The 14,459-nt window shown below is 39.0% G+C and overlaps 1 protein-coding gene across 1 annotated transcript; it reads left to right on the forward strand.

Annotated features, from left to right (window-relative positions):
* Positions 1–8,332: 8,332 nt before the first annotated feature.
* On the forward strand, positions 8,333–13,934 carry LOC133724709 (probable methyltransferase PMT7). Its single transcript, XM_062151533.1, has 7 exons — positions 8,333–8,573; positions 8,961–9,375; positions 9,663–9,952; positions 10,435–10,818; positions 11,509–11,755; positions 12,000–12,138; positions 13,469–13,934. Exons 1-7 carry the CDS (start codon positions 8,420–8,422, stop codon positions 13,625–13,627), a joined length of 1,788 nt encoding a protein of 595 aa, XP_062007517.1. The 5' UTR covers positions 8,333–8,419; the 3' UTR covers positions 13,628–13,934.
* The last annotated feature ends 525 nt before the right edge of the window (positions 13,935–14,459 follow it).

Raw genomic sequence — 14,459 nt, forward strand, 5'->3', positions numbered from 1 at the left:
AGGGCAAAAGCGTTCGCTCCAACCAATTCTAGATGGACGACGCACTCGCACTAATTATGCTTGATATACGGCACAAAGCTACGCTTTGGTATCAACCCGCAAGAACACCCTCCTTGACTGGGGACTTCGGGGACTTGTACATATAGCCCGACATAATTAGCAACGGTCACGCTCATGCCTCAGGGCATCACCTCGAGCTACCCGTTAATGCGCCGCCGAGCTTTTCGCGCTCGTGCCTCAGCGGCACTGCCGCGCTTTCACGCTCTCGCCTCAGCGGCAACCGACGAGCTTTCGCACCACCAAGCTTTCACGCTCGTGCCTCAGCGGCCCCGTCAACCTTTTCGTGCTCGTGCCTCAGCGGCATCGCCGAACTTTTCGCGCTCGTTCCTCAGCGGCACCGCCTACTTTCGCGCTCGTGCATTCCCGGCACCGCCGAGCTTCCCGCTCATGCCTTCGCGGCACCCCGAGCTCACCGCTCATGCCTTCTAGGCACCCACGAGCCTCCGCTCACGAGCTTACCGCTCATGCCTTCTCGGCACCCTTGAGCTTCCGCTCACGAGCTCACCGCTCACGCCTTCCCGGCACCCTTGAGCTTCCCGTTCATGCCTTCCCGGCACCCCGAGCTTCCGCTCATGCCTTCCCGGCAACCCTCGAGCTTCCCGCTCATGCCTTCCCCGCAACCCACGAGCTTCCCGCTCATGCCTTCCCGGCACCCTTGAGCTCCCCGCTCATGCCTTCCCGGCAACTCTTGAGCTTCCGCTCATGCCTTCGCGGCACCCTTGAGCTTCCGCTCACGAGCTCACCACTCATGCCTTCCCGGCACTCTTGAGCTTCCCGCTCATGCCTTCCCGGCACCCCGAGCTTCCGCTCATGCATTCCCGGCAACCCTCGAGCTTCCCGCTCATGCCTTCCCGGCAACCCACGAGCTTCCCGCTCATGCCTTCCCGGCAACCCACGAGCTTCCCGCTCATGCCTTCCCGGCAACCCACGAGCTTCCCGCTCATGCCTTCCCGGCAACCCACGAGCTTCCCCTCATGCCTTCCCGGCAACCCACGAGCTTCCCGCTCATGCCTTCCCGGCACCCCGAGCTTCCGCTCATGCCTTCCCGGCACCCTTGAGCTCCCCGCTCATGCCTTCCCGGCAACCCTTGAGCTCCCGCTCATGCCTTCCCGGCAAACCACGAGCTTCCCGCTCATGCCTTCCCGGCACCCCGAGCTTCCGCTCATGCCTTCCCGGCAACCCTTGAGCTTCCGCTCATGCCTTCCCGGCAACCCTTGAGCTTCCCGCTCATACCTTCCTGGCAACCCACGAGCTTCCCGCTCATACCTTCCGGCTTTTACTAATCGTTAATTAGATCCCCACGGATCCAAGCATTAACACCTAGTCTGTTAGGTCCATAATTACATAGTAATTATTCCCCTAATCTTGCACTTTTTCTTAACCTTTGTATTTATTTATATATGTTTATTATGTTTTCCTGATCATGTTAGGAAATGATGGAGAAGCATGGAAAAGCACTAAAAAGTCAACCTTAGCACATTTTCCTACTCCGGCTAGGAGAAACCGAGCTAGGCAAGGAAGGAGGAGCGGAAGACTGACCAAATGAACTCCAAATGAGTTGAAACTTTCCAGATCCATTCTAGACATCTTAAGGATAATTTCTTATGAAGAGTGCAAGAGCTATTTCGGAGTGGAAGGCCTTCAAAAGATCGGCACAAGTTTCTGACTAAAAGACGAAAACTACACAATCGGACCTGTAAGGATTCCGGCAGCATTTCCTGCCAAAATACTGTGAACTAAGCTCTGAAATTTTACCAAGGTGATCTAAATTCATGGAGGAACATTTCGTATGAAGAGGTCGGAGGCCAATTCCGAAGTCTCAGTGGAGATTCAATTGAAGAAAAATAGGAGAAGAAAGTGCGCAAACGGACAAAAAATGGGTCAACGGTGGTGAACGCCGGATTCCAGACATTTCTGGCCTAGTTGGCCGGTCGAGAACATGTGCGGAGGACATGGAAGAGCTGATTAGGGTTAGAGACTTTAGGTGGGAAGACTTTAGGTCTAGGTTATTTTGAAATTCAAAATTTGAATGATGACAAATGGTCTCATTCTTACACCTTACACCTTTGTCTCCCATTTATTACCTTGTTCCCTTACACATGACCCTTCTAACCTTACTTTTTCTTCTATACCAAAATATCTATGGGCTTTCTAGGTCATTTGTATGTGGAGTTAAAGACTAGATCCACATTTTGTGCTTACACATTTATCAATCACATCTAGCCCTTCATTTTCCTTTGATCTCCACCCTCCATTCATCACTTTTGGCCTATAAAAGCACCCTCCCTTCATTTGGACGTTTTTTTATCTTCTCTTCACACATTTCTCTTAGTTTCTTAGCTTTAGTTCATAGTTTCTTAGCTTTGTGTAGAGATAGGTGTATAGCTTCTTGGGTTCTTGGTTTTTCCTTACCAAAACCGAAGTATCTATACACTTTTGATCAATCACAACTCTAGTTTCATATATTCAAGCCTTGTTCATCCTAGTTTTAAGAGATTTTGTGGAATTGTATGGTGTTTTTGGTTCTTTTCTCTTATTAGAAACCAAAGATACCATACTAGGAAGCATTTCTCACTTTGTTTTGCATCTTGGAGGGTAGAAAGTATTCTTAGAGGTACGGTTTGGTTCTTTTTGGAATCAAACCCGTGGGTATTCCTTCCTTTCTCTACTCTTTTGTCTCTTTACTTGATGCTTTACAAGTTTATGTAGCTATGAGTTGTGAGTAGAATAAATTTGGGGCTAGGGCCAAACTCATGTATAAAATAGTGTGATGCCATGTTTTTGATGAATATGCATGTTTTGAATCCTTTAGCTACTTTACTTTAATGTTTTCTTACATGTGTTTTTGGATTTGTCACCTAGAAGCATATTGTAGGAATTAATGAAATCGGAAACTTAACCTTGACAATCTTTTGTAACCGAGAAGTATGTGTAGCTAATAGGGTGGTGGTCTAGCTTATTCTTACGGGAAGAACTAGATTGCTTGGGTCCTTACCTTAAAATTAATGCTTGGTGCCATGGGTTTAAGAGTCGAGAGGCCTTAGGCTTTACGACATCAAAGCCCTTTTAGGTTTTAGCGAATGTAAATGGGACTAAGGTTTTGTGATCTAGCTTTGCTCTAGCGACATGGTTAGGTTACATGATTAGTTGGTATCTCGGTTTCTCTAGCGAAAACTGAGGGGGAATTTATCAAAGCATGTTGTTATTTGAAAATGGGTTACATTATATGCATGAGGGAGGCTAGGTGCAAAAACCTCTTATTTATCTCATTGATCAAAGTCTCTATTTTATTTTGTTTTTATTAGCTTAGTTTATTTTTGTGCAACTTATTTTACTTTATAGAAATTAAAATCAACCAAGCCAATTCACCACTTTACCATTGTAAATATCATTATTGATAGTTTTGGCTTCCAAAGGGCCGAGACTATTAATTTGTAAAAAGATAGACTCACATGTGTTTTCTAGGTTTTCTTTTCACGGTGATCTAGTTAGGGTAGAGTTACTCAATCCCTTGGGTACGATACTCTTACTTTTCCCCTTTACTAAAACTTGACCTCCTATACTTGGGAGTAGGGCATATCATACATAAATTTGCATACACTTTCATACTCAATGATGTCCCCAACAATGTCATAGTCCTCCTCTTGCGCAATCTAGCCAAAGTCCATAGTACATTGCTGCACCCTATCTTAGTTTTGTGTATTATTTATCTTTATTATTATCACATGGTCTCTTATTTTGCTAATTTTGAGTTCCATAATATTTTCCTATGTTAAGACTGCTGGTGTGGTGTAGGTCGATGGTTCTGAATTGTACACAAGAGAGAAAAACTTCATACACCAACAATTGTAAATTGTAAAGCTGTATTCGTAACACAAGTCCAGCATGTCAATATGCCCCTAGCTTGCTGGTATGTCTCATATCTTCTCCTGCGTGCATACAATTAGCAACCTTTTTCTGTAGCTAATGTTATATGCATACTGTTAACCTTTTTATATAAGAGAAATCAAGAATGATTTTTTAGCCATATTGTTATGTTCTATCCGTACCAAGTTTAATGTTTTCGTGATTATCATAAGATTGTGCAAGTTAAGGTTTCACAATGTGCTTAGTTTTTAACTTGAGGTTAATTTTCAAGTGGATGCTGATCTGGTAAATTGGAACATCCTCATAATGAACTTCAGGAAATGAAGAACAAAAAGAGACAAGAATATGTTGGTCACCAAAGAAGGTAAACTTCCTATTTGTCAATGCGTCTTATAATGGTTGTTTATGTCATACTACCATCGTAGGCAATGTTGTGCTAAGCTATCATGTGATGCAATTGGATCATCTCACACCTTTTCATTTGTGATTTTCATTTCACATTTACTAACAACTTTTGTTTGGATCATACTGCATATACAAGATTTTATGAAGTACCGTTGGTGTTGGAGCTTCTGTAGAAATTGAAGTCGGAAGCTATATAGTAGAACTTGGTATTTAGAGGAGTATAAATTTGCTGGTTTATTCTTGATAGTATAGGAATGTATTCCAAGAAATTGTTGTTGTATTCATTAATAAAAGGAATTGTGGGAATATTTTAAGGGTGAGATTATTGCCACCTGTACCTACATGTACGTTGCAAAGCATAATTAGCTATAATCAGACACATTCATCGTACCGCCAGAGATGCCAACTACCTTCAAAGGAGTAACCAACAGATAGGCAGCCAGGCGGGCCACGGCCTGAGTACAAGAGTTCCCCAGGATCGCCGCTGACGCGCCGCCACGCACTCCGCCAAGACGGCATCAGAAGCTACTGAAACTGGGAACTGAAGCATATCAGTCCCACATCGAAAACAAAGAGAAGATCAGACCTCTCCTCACCTATAAAAGGTCCTCTCTTCTCTCTTCATTATTACGCATTAACTCTCATTTATTACTGTGCTGCCTATATATCAACTGACTTAGGCATCGGAGAAGTGAAGACCGCCCAACGCGGTCTCCCTCTGACGCCCTGTCTTTCACTTGGCAGCTAGCAGGAATTACCAAGTATACAGAGTAACGGTCCGCCCGCCGGACCCGCGTTAAACGGAGGTTTGGCTACCGCCAGACTTTGAGCATTAACACCACCCTATAATTTTCTTTGTTCACCCTACTTGCTCATTACACCCTACATTTTAATTTCAATTATTAGATTTACTTATCCAACCCATTTTTCTTTTCGGGAATATCCTCCATCATATGACATATCAAATTAAAAAAGAAATTTTGTTTAACGAAAATTTCTCATTTAATTTATATCAATTAAAAATACGTCCTAAAATATATTAAAGTTTCCTAATAAAATCATAATTTGATTTACTTCCATTTTTTTATTTTTTCCATTCAGTTTCAATGTTTGTTTATTTTAATCCATATTAAAAAAAAAAGTAAGTGCTACTATGAGCAACGAAAAAAAGATTGATTTTTTTTCGTGTTTTAAATTTTTTACTTTCAGTGTTTATAAAGGTATTATAAAGATTTTGATGAAGTTAACACTAATGGTTTTGTGAATTGAAAAACGAATTAACGATGAGGACGCAACAAAAAGATAAAAAAGAAAATTGTAATAAATTGAAATTTGGATGGAGAAGATGAAGATTAATGTTATTAGAAGAGAAATTAAGTAGTTTTGTATTTAATTAGTTATGTATTTAGTTTTGGGGAAATGATCATTTACCCAATTTTGGAGTTCATTACTTGCCCAAACACTCTAAGAGATTGCCCACTTACCAAAACACTTTAAGAGATCATTTCCCTAATACCCAATTAATCTTTTTTTTATTCTTTTTTATTTATTTTTGAGACTTTTTTGCCCTCTCCTTCTTTCTCACTTAGAGAGAGAAGTCATCGGAGACCTTGCTGGACTCCGGTCACCAGTGGCTGGCCGTGGCCTTCGGTGACCGAATTCCGACGACCGGTGACTGAAATCCGGCGATCGATGACCGGACTTCGGCGACCGATGACCGGACTTCGGCGATCGGTGACCGGATTCCGGCATCTGAATTTATTGCCCCCCAATAATACTCAGTAACCATATTATTGCCCCCCCCCCCCCCACAATAATCATATTATTGCCTCCTAATACTCTTTTTATTGCATCCCAATAATCATATTATTGCCTACTAATAATTATATTATTGCCCCCAATAATCGTATTATTACCCTGTAATAATCACATTATTGGCCTCACGTGAATTGCATAAACACCCAAAACCAAAATGAATACACACAATTGATCAATTTATATGTTAAATTGTACACGTTCACTTTTTTTTCCTTCCCCATTCTCGGAGCTCACAGTATGCCAAAAAAAAAAAAAAAAAAAGTGTTCTGGGCACCCACCGGAGTGTGAGGCCGGCTCAGCAACCAGCTCCGCGACTCCTGTTGCTCAGATCTGGTGCGATCCCGATGTGGCGCTGGGCATCTGAGGTAGGGGTGCCGTTGGGAGGGAAGCGAGGGGAGGAGGGTCGGACTACCAACGCCGAGCCGGAGTGCTGATGCTCTGGTTATGAAGATGATGATGGGCTCTTTTCGGAGAACCATGGGTTTGAGAGAGAGAGAGAGAGAGAGAGAGAGGTCGAAGAATGGGGGAAGAGAGAGAAAGAGCAGATCGGGGAGAGTGGAGAGAGACAAGGAGATGCACATGTAATTAATTAATTGAGTTAAGGACAAAACTGTCATCAAATATTAAATTGGGTAAATGGGAGTAAGTGGGAGTATATTGGCCCAAATTTGGATAAGTGGTCACGGCCTCTTTAGTTTTCCTTAAAGATTTAAATTTTAGAAAATTAGTGTACTTATTAGTCATTTTGCATTTGGGTAATATAGTATTTCAATAATTCAAATATTTGTAGGGTGAATAAAGAAAATGATAGGGTGGCAATAGCCGCACTCATATTTTAATATCTTTTAATTCATTTTTCAGCAAATATTTTTTTTAAAAATATTTTTGTTAATAAAGAGACCAACAGAACACAACCGTGTACTACTAGTATAATATTATTATTTGGGACCCACCAAGTCAGAGCTGACAATAAGTCACATATGAGGTAAGTGTGTCTATTTTGGGCCAAAGCAAGTCCTCTACAGTGCACTGACCCTGCTGAACGTGGCTGTAACGTTGCTATTGCCTAAAGCAATGGTCATTCGTGGGTATTGAGGAAAAGCCATGGAAAAGCCACGAACAAAAGTGGGGTTGCTAGTAAATTGGTGGTCAGAATTGTAGTGGTGCACTTTCTTTTCGACAAAACTAAACGACAGATCATATATCACAATCATCTCTACACAAGGTTCTAGATAACCATCTTAGTTATAAGGGTCTGTTGTCATCTTATTTCCTTAGACTTATCACCAATAAATTTTTTTCTGAGATTTATCCACTTAGGTGTATGATATCTACAATTCTGGTTGATATGCCTAATCATACCAAACGTCCAATTCTTTGAACTATCAACTACAAAATCTCTTTTATTTCACCTAGAGAAGTAAATGCAATAAACCATTTTCCTAACAACTTCTATTTCATTTCCATCAACATCCTTACCTATCAATTTTCTTATACTCCTTAAGATGATCCCAAACAATACTACGTTTACAACTTGAAGATGCATGAGCAGACGGAGTCCTAGTTACAGATGTAGGAGCTTGATTTTTTTGAGGCTGACTTGAAGATGTGGGAGCTTCATTTTCTTGAGGTTGACATAGATGGTAAGGTTATTGTTAAAGAATTCTCAAGACTAGATGCACTTGGTCGAGATCGAGCTACTACCTTCTATGGTCTAGCCATCAAATCTAAAGAGAATTGTTGTCTTGGTGATGGGGATTAGAGAATTCTCGTTGGATGGTGATGGTGTACGTGGTGATCAATTGCTTCAAATTCTTCGATTGATTGAAGTTTAAAGATTGAGAAAGTGAGAGAATCAGAGAAATCGATCTCTCTCTCTAGTCAACGATATGGTCATTAGGGATTTAAGGTTCCATAATGATGGTGTTGTGATCAATTACGTCAAATTGTCCAATTGAAGATGAGAGAGTGAGAGAGATTGAGACAATTGAGGGTTTCATGGTGATCAATTAATTGGACCCAAGCAGTTTTGAAACCATAACCGCAGCCCGTCTTGTTTGTTCGGTTTGATATATGGGCCAGGCCCAAACAGTATTTTTTAAAATCGATGCAGGCCTGTCCCATCTATTTTCGACCCGCTTCCGTTCGGGTTTGGTTTTTCGGTTTAACATGCCCACACCCACCGGCGTTTTCCTGTTGAGGATCACTCTCCCCCAAATGCCATTAGATTCGTTGGTAAACCAACCAACCCATTTGAGTAATCGAGGAAATGGGAGGAGGTTCAGCTTTGAAATCGCAGTCATGGCAGATGATACTGGTGGCTCTGCTATTGATGGTTGGGTCCTTCTATGCTGGAACTCTCTTTCGCCAAACTGCTCCCAACTACGTCTCTCAGCTTAGCTCCTACAATTATTCATATTCTGGTATGCTCTCCCTGAGCTTTGTTTCTTCACACATTCATTATGCATGCATTGTTTTTCAAAGATTGTTAACTTGGACCAAGAATGTAAGGGATTTCTGGGTATACTTTGTTGAACAAACCTGATTCATTTTTCCTTTTATCTTGGGAGCATAGAATGTTAAATCAAGTGGAAGCAAGATCCCATTGCTTCGCACTTTGATTATGGCTTTTTTTTTCCATTTTTTACCTTTTTTTTTTTTTTTTAATGAACTATTGGGTGGTCATAATTTGCAAGTGAAAGATAGACTGGATTTTGGTTAGGGCTCCCACTCTAATTTTAGAAAATTTATACTGTGATGTAAAATCAATGGAGGGCAGGTAGTCTAAATTGTGATTGATGGTGCTGCAGGTACTTCCACGTTTGCAAATAAAGTTGAATTAACTTATAGAAGAACATCACTTGTGATACCAGAGACTGGTGTGGATGTTTGTCCATTGACATTCAATGAATATATCCCTTGCCATAATGTTTCATACATACAAACTTTGCTCCCAAATTTGGACACTAGTAGAAGAGAAGAACTAGAGAGACACTGTCCGCCACTAGAGAACCGCTTGTTTTGCTTGGTTCCACCACCCAAAGATTATAAGATACCAATAAGATGGCCAACCAGCAGGGATTATGTGTGGCGAAGCAATGTGAATCATACACATCTTGCTGAAGTCAAAGGAGGACAGAATTGGGTGCATGAGAAGGATCAACTCTGGTGGTTCCCCGGTGGTGGTACCCATTTTAAACATGGTGCACCTGAGTACATTCAGAGGTATCTGCAATCAATTTGTTTTCTTAACTTATTCTCTTTTTGATATCTTTTACATCCTGCACTGTTGGTTTTAGTACTTATGACATTTAGGTATATAATTATATGTGCTTAAGTTGATGTCATTTCAGAACCTAAGGAATAATGATAAGTTGACAATCACCTTGCTCAAATAACCTTACTCAAATTTTGGGGCGGCATTACTTGAAGATCTGATGCATCATATTGTGAAGTTTTAACGTCTGGATGTTGATTTCAGTTGCTTTAATAAATTTTTCTGGGGTTTGCAGATTGGGAAATATGATAACCAATGATACAGGTGATCTACATACTGCAGGGGTCGTTCAAGTTTTGGATGTTGGTTGTGGGGTTTCCAGCTTTTCTGCTTTCCTTCTTCCCTTGGGTATACAGACCATGTCCTTTGCTCCCAAGGATGGCCATGAGAATCAAATTCAATTTTCGCTGGAGCGAGGCATTGGTGCAATGATCTCTGCAATAGCAACAAAGCAATTGCCATATCCTACTAGCTCTTTTGAGATGGTTCATTGTTCTAGGTGTCGTGTTGATTGGCATGAAAATGGTAACTTTCTGTTATATACTTCATATGTATTGGTGACCTACATGGTATCCGTATAGAAACATATTTGAAAAAAGAAAAAGAAAAAGAAGACTAAATGTAAAAATAACTTAAGCCTTCAACTTTTCCATGAGATGGTATGTGTTGATATCATAACAATGAAAGATCTTAAAATCAGTATTTACAGATTTCCATCCCGAATTCTTATATTCAAGTTTGATAAATGTAACTCGCTTTATTCATATTAGTTGTAGCAATATATCAGGACTTATTTGCCTGGTATGCTATAAACAGAATAAACGATGATATTTTTGTGCTGGGATATGAGGTATTACTATGGAATATTATATTTGGTGAGGATACTTTTACCATTAGTCCATTACTGTTTTAAAACATTGCAGTGTGTTTCATCTTATTACTATTTTACTATATTTCTTTATGAGTCCTCTCATGCTGTGTTCCTTTTCTTATATCTTTTTGTGCAGATGGTATTCTTCTAAAAGAAGTGAATCGCCTTCTGCGTTCTAATGGGTACTTTGTCTATTCAGCTCCACCTGCATATAGAAAGGATAAAGACTTTCCAATAATTTGGGAGAAGTTAGTTAATCTGACTTCAGCAATGTGTTGGAAACTCATTGCTAAAAGAGTTCAGACTGCTATTTGGATGAAGCAAGAAGATCCGTCATGCCTTCAGCGCATTTCTGAACAGAAACTTATAGATATATGTGATGCTGCTGATAATTTGAAGTCATCCTGGAATACAAAACTGGGAAATTGTATACAAGTAAGGGGCATGCAAACAGATGCTCCAAAACTCCCTTCTAGACCAGAGCGTCTTTCAATATACTCGGAGAGTCTTGAAAGAATTGGTTTGCTGCTTCTTCTTTTCCCTTCTATTTTAATTTTCTTGTCTACTGTTTTTTGTACTTTCCAAGTTGTACATGAGGCAACTCATGTATATAATACCAAATTACAATTAGGAATGACAAGTTTTGGTTTTGATGATGCATATTCCCTCGTTATATAAGGTTAATACAAACATTAAGAGTTATATCCATGCCCAGGTCAATCTTAGTCATATAAATACCTAAAATTGGCTTCTGCTTAGCTATATTTAGCTGTATCTAGATTGTTGATCTTTAGACGAATAGTACTTGACTGTGGATGAAAAATATACTTTTTTTGTTCCTTTATTCTGTCAAGTTTTCTTTCTGAAAAAGTGAAATGCATCGCAGTGAAGGTTATAGAGGAATTGATGAAAAAGATTGAACTTGCAAAGTAAAATTATAGAGCTATACCGTTTAGCCTGCAAGTTCTATTCACTCGATCCTGCTCTGAAAACCTCATGTCCATAAATAAACTAAATTCCCTTTCAAAAAAATAAAATAAAATAAAATAAATCAAATTCTGAGCAGGTTTGTTTGATCATTGTTAAAATAATATAAGGGCTGGAGAGCTTGTAATACAGGAGATGGTTTTATTTTCTCTGTTTATTTATGAATTTGAAAAATAAATATTGTTCAGTCTGAACAACTTCCTCATTAATGTGTTCATAATAGGTATTAGTCAAGAGGAATTTACTTCAGAGACTGTCTTTTGGCAAGATCAAGTTCAGCATTACTGGCGGCTGCTGAATGTGAACAAAACAGAAATCCGAAATGTCATGGACATGAATGCTTTTTGTGGTGGATTTGCTGTGGCCTTAGATTCATCACCCATGTGGGTGATGAATATAGTTCCTGCGACCATGAAGAATACGTTGTCTGCCATTTATGACCGTGGTCTGATTGGTGCTTTCCATGATTGGTATGTTTTTTTTTGTCTCTGACATCTCGATGCTAGAATCTAAATGTCATATAAAAGAATGTGGCTAAATATAGAGTTTAGACTTAAATTGTTGGTTCGAATTACAAAGAAACCACAAAAAAAAAAAAAATTAATAATACTAATAATATTACATAAATAAATAAAAAGTAAATAAAATATAAAAAAAAAAAAAAACAGAATCCCCAAAGTTGATATTTGACATCATCTCCCTATCTAATGTCAGGTGTGAACCATTTTCTACTTATCCACGCACATATGATCTATTGCATGCCAACCACCTCTTTTCTCATTATAAGGAATGTGGAGAAGGCTGTTTGTTGGAGGATATCCTTTTGGAAATGGACAGGATGATAAGACCGCAGGTAATAATTTTAATTAATGTTATTTATTGTTCGTGTTGGGGTATCAAAAACATCAATTTATGGTATATGTTAAAAGATAGGGGAAAACATTCTCTCTAGTCATGGTAAGGTTGGCAAATTAATTAGTTACCTTTTGTATACTTGTTTATTCGAAGTTGAATCATTATTCACCATCCTTTTCCTTTCCTTTGTCCCATGGACTATGAAGTTGGACATACATTCTCATCTTATGTTTTTAATTCACTTTCTTTGCTTTTTTGTTATTACACCCGATACTATTCTTGATTGGCCTAGTAATTGTTAAATTATACTTTACTATGGATCTTTTGTTATCAGTATTTTTAGCAGTTTTATGATGTACTTTTCATACCAACTGGTCTTGGTTTCTCTTATTCTAACATTAATAGGTATTATTCTCCATGCTCAATGCATAGAGTTTAAATTTTGAAAGTCTTGTACATTCCTATCATCCATCTTAACATTTTCATTTGCTTTATGAGGATGTGTTGGGTCTCTCTCGAGCTCTCTGTAGTCTTTTCCATTTCATTTTTCACACTCAAATTTAATTTTATGTAATCATCATCAATTATTTCTTTATCATTTTGCTTACTGGATCAAAATACAGGAAGTGTTTCTTATGAATATTTGTTCTTGAATGTACTACTGTTATTTTCATTGCCCTTTTAAGTATTCTTCCGTATTGATGTAGCACCAAGCGGATTGACAGAGTGTAGAATCTAGGGCTTTAGAAGACAAGGGAAACTGGGGTTTAGAGAGAATAAATAAAAAAAGGATGAGTGTAACTAAGAGTCAACGATAACTGTTTTTTTGTTCATCAAGTCCATTCAACATAAGCTGCAGAACCTTAACTGACATGATTCTAGGACCCTGTTGATAAAATACAAATAAACCCTATCATAGAAAACCGAAAGATAAACAAATGCAAACATAAATAACTTACAAGACAGAATTTGAGTCTATAAAATATCACACTATGGCCATTCTGCATCACATAGATGCTGTTTTAGTTTAGCTACTTCTTGAACCCTTACAATCAAACGTGTTTCTTCATATTTCAAGTTGACAAGGGTTTCATTTATAGTTGAATGAAACCGTCTCTTCACACGGCATTTTTCATACTAATGTTTCTCTTCCAGCACTGTTATCTGTTAAAATGGTTTACCACTTGGTGCTGTAACCTATTCGTGGATTACTTTAATCTATTTAAGAGTAACTCCTTTTATTTATTGGACTGCTAAAATATATCTCGTGCAACTTGTTTCTGTTCCAAGTTGCATATGATTTACAATGGTATTGTGTTGATGTGCAGGGATTTATTATCATTAGAGATGAGGAAGCTATTACATCAACGATCCAGGATCTTGCTCCAAAATTTTTGTGGGAGGTTGAATTGCATTTGCTGGACAATATAAAGAAGAACAAAGAAACCGTGTTAATTTGTAGGAAGAAGTTTTGGGCAATTGTCTGAAATGTACCAGCAGACAGCTTTGCCAATATATTTTCCTGAAGATGTAAATTTCATTTTGTTTTGGGTGGAAGGGATGCTTAAAGCCTAGTAACAGCTGTACAATTTAATGTACCTTGATACATGTTCTGTCTATGAAGTGAGCTTATGGTCCCGATAGTTTAGATGAATGTGGTCGTAGAGTGGTTTATTCCCTGCTTCATGTCCGTGTTCTGTGTAGTGTAACCCAAAGGCATTCCCTTTCCCCTGTAATGACTTGTATGTTTCACATTGTTACAAATATCTATAATAGGAGTTCATTTATTTTTAATATTTTTGAAGTATTAAGTCCCAATTTCCCGGAAAATATATCTGCACAGCAATAATTTCTTGTTGCAAGAACTAATCAGCATGTTCTTGTGGGAAGGGGTGGCAGAGAAGGAGAAAGGTCTTTAGGTCTGTAAAGTACAGAAACAAAATGATGTTATTCTAGTGAAATGTATGTGGTTGTTCAATATAAGGGGAAGGGTGGCTTACGAGGGTCCATGGAGCAGCGGGGTGATCGGATCAGGCATGCAAGTTGAGTTTGGCTAATTAACACACAGTTTCACATCATTGGGATCACCGTTCTCATTAACTAATACAAAAGAAGAGGTTCTTTATAAAACGGTTACAATCTTCATCCTTATCTCGCAGCAGCAAAGCTAGATTGGCTAACATTTTGTCTGGAACTGTGTCTTCTTGCCGAGCACCAACTAATACCAATCAATCATTTCTAGATTGGCTATCCAGTTTCACTGCTTGGCAGATTATTGGAGAAGATTTGAAGATTGCTCTCCGAAAATTTCTCTTACTT

The sequence above is a fragment of the Rosa rugosa genome, chromosome 1 (genome assembly GCF_958449725.1).
Source record: "Rosa rugosa chromosome 1, drRosRugo1.1, whole genome shotgun sequence".
NCBI classification, from domain to species: domain Eukaryota; kingdom Viridiplantae; phylum Streptophyta; class Magnoliopsida; order Rosales; family Rosaceae; genus Rosa; species Rosa rugosa.

What these genes read in the sequence shown, in the direction of transcription:
- LOC133724709 (XM_062151533.1), top strand. Translation starts at nt 8,420, where the DNA reads ATGGGAGGAGGTTCAGCTTTGAAATCGCAGTCATGGCAGATGATACTG. An exon ending in GGAGAGTCTTGAAAGAATTG is followed by an intron (nt 10,819 to 11,508) that starts GTTTGCTGCTTC and finishes TGTTCATAATAG; the next exon opens with GTATTAGTCAAGAGGAATTT. An exon ending in ACAGGATGATAAGACCGCAG is followed by an intron (nt 12,139 to 13,468) that starts GTAATAATTTTA and finishes GTTGATGTGCAG; the next exon opens with GGATTTATTATCATTAGAGA.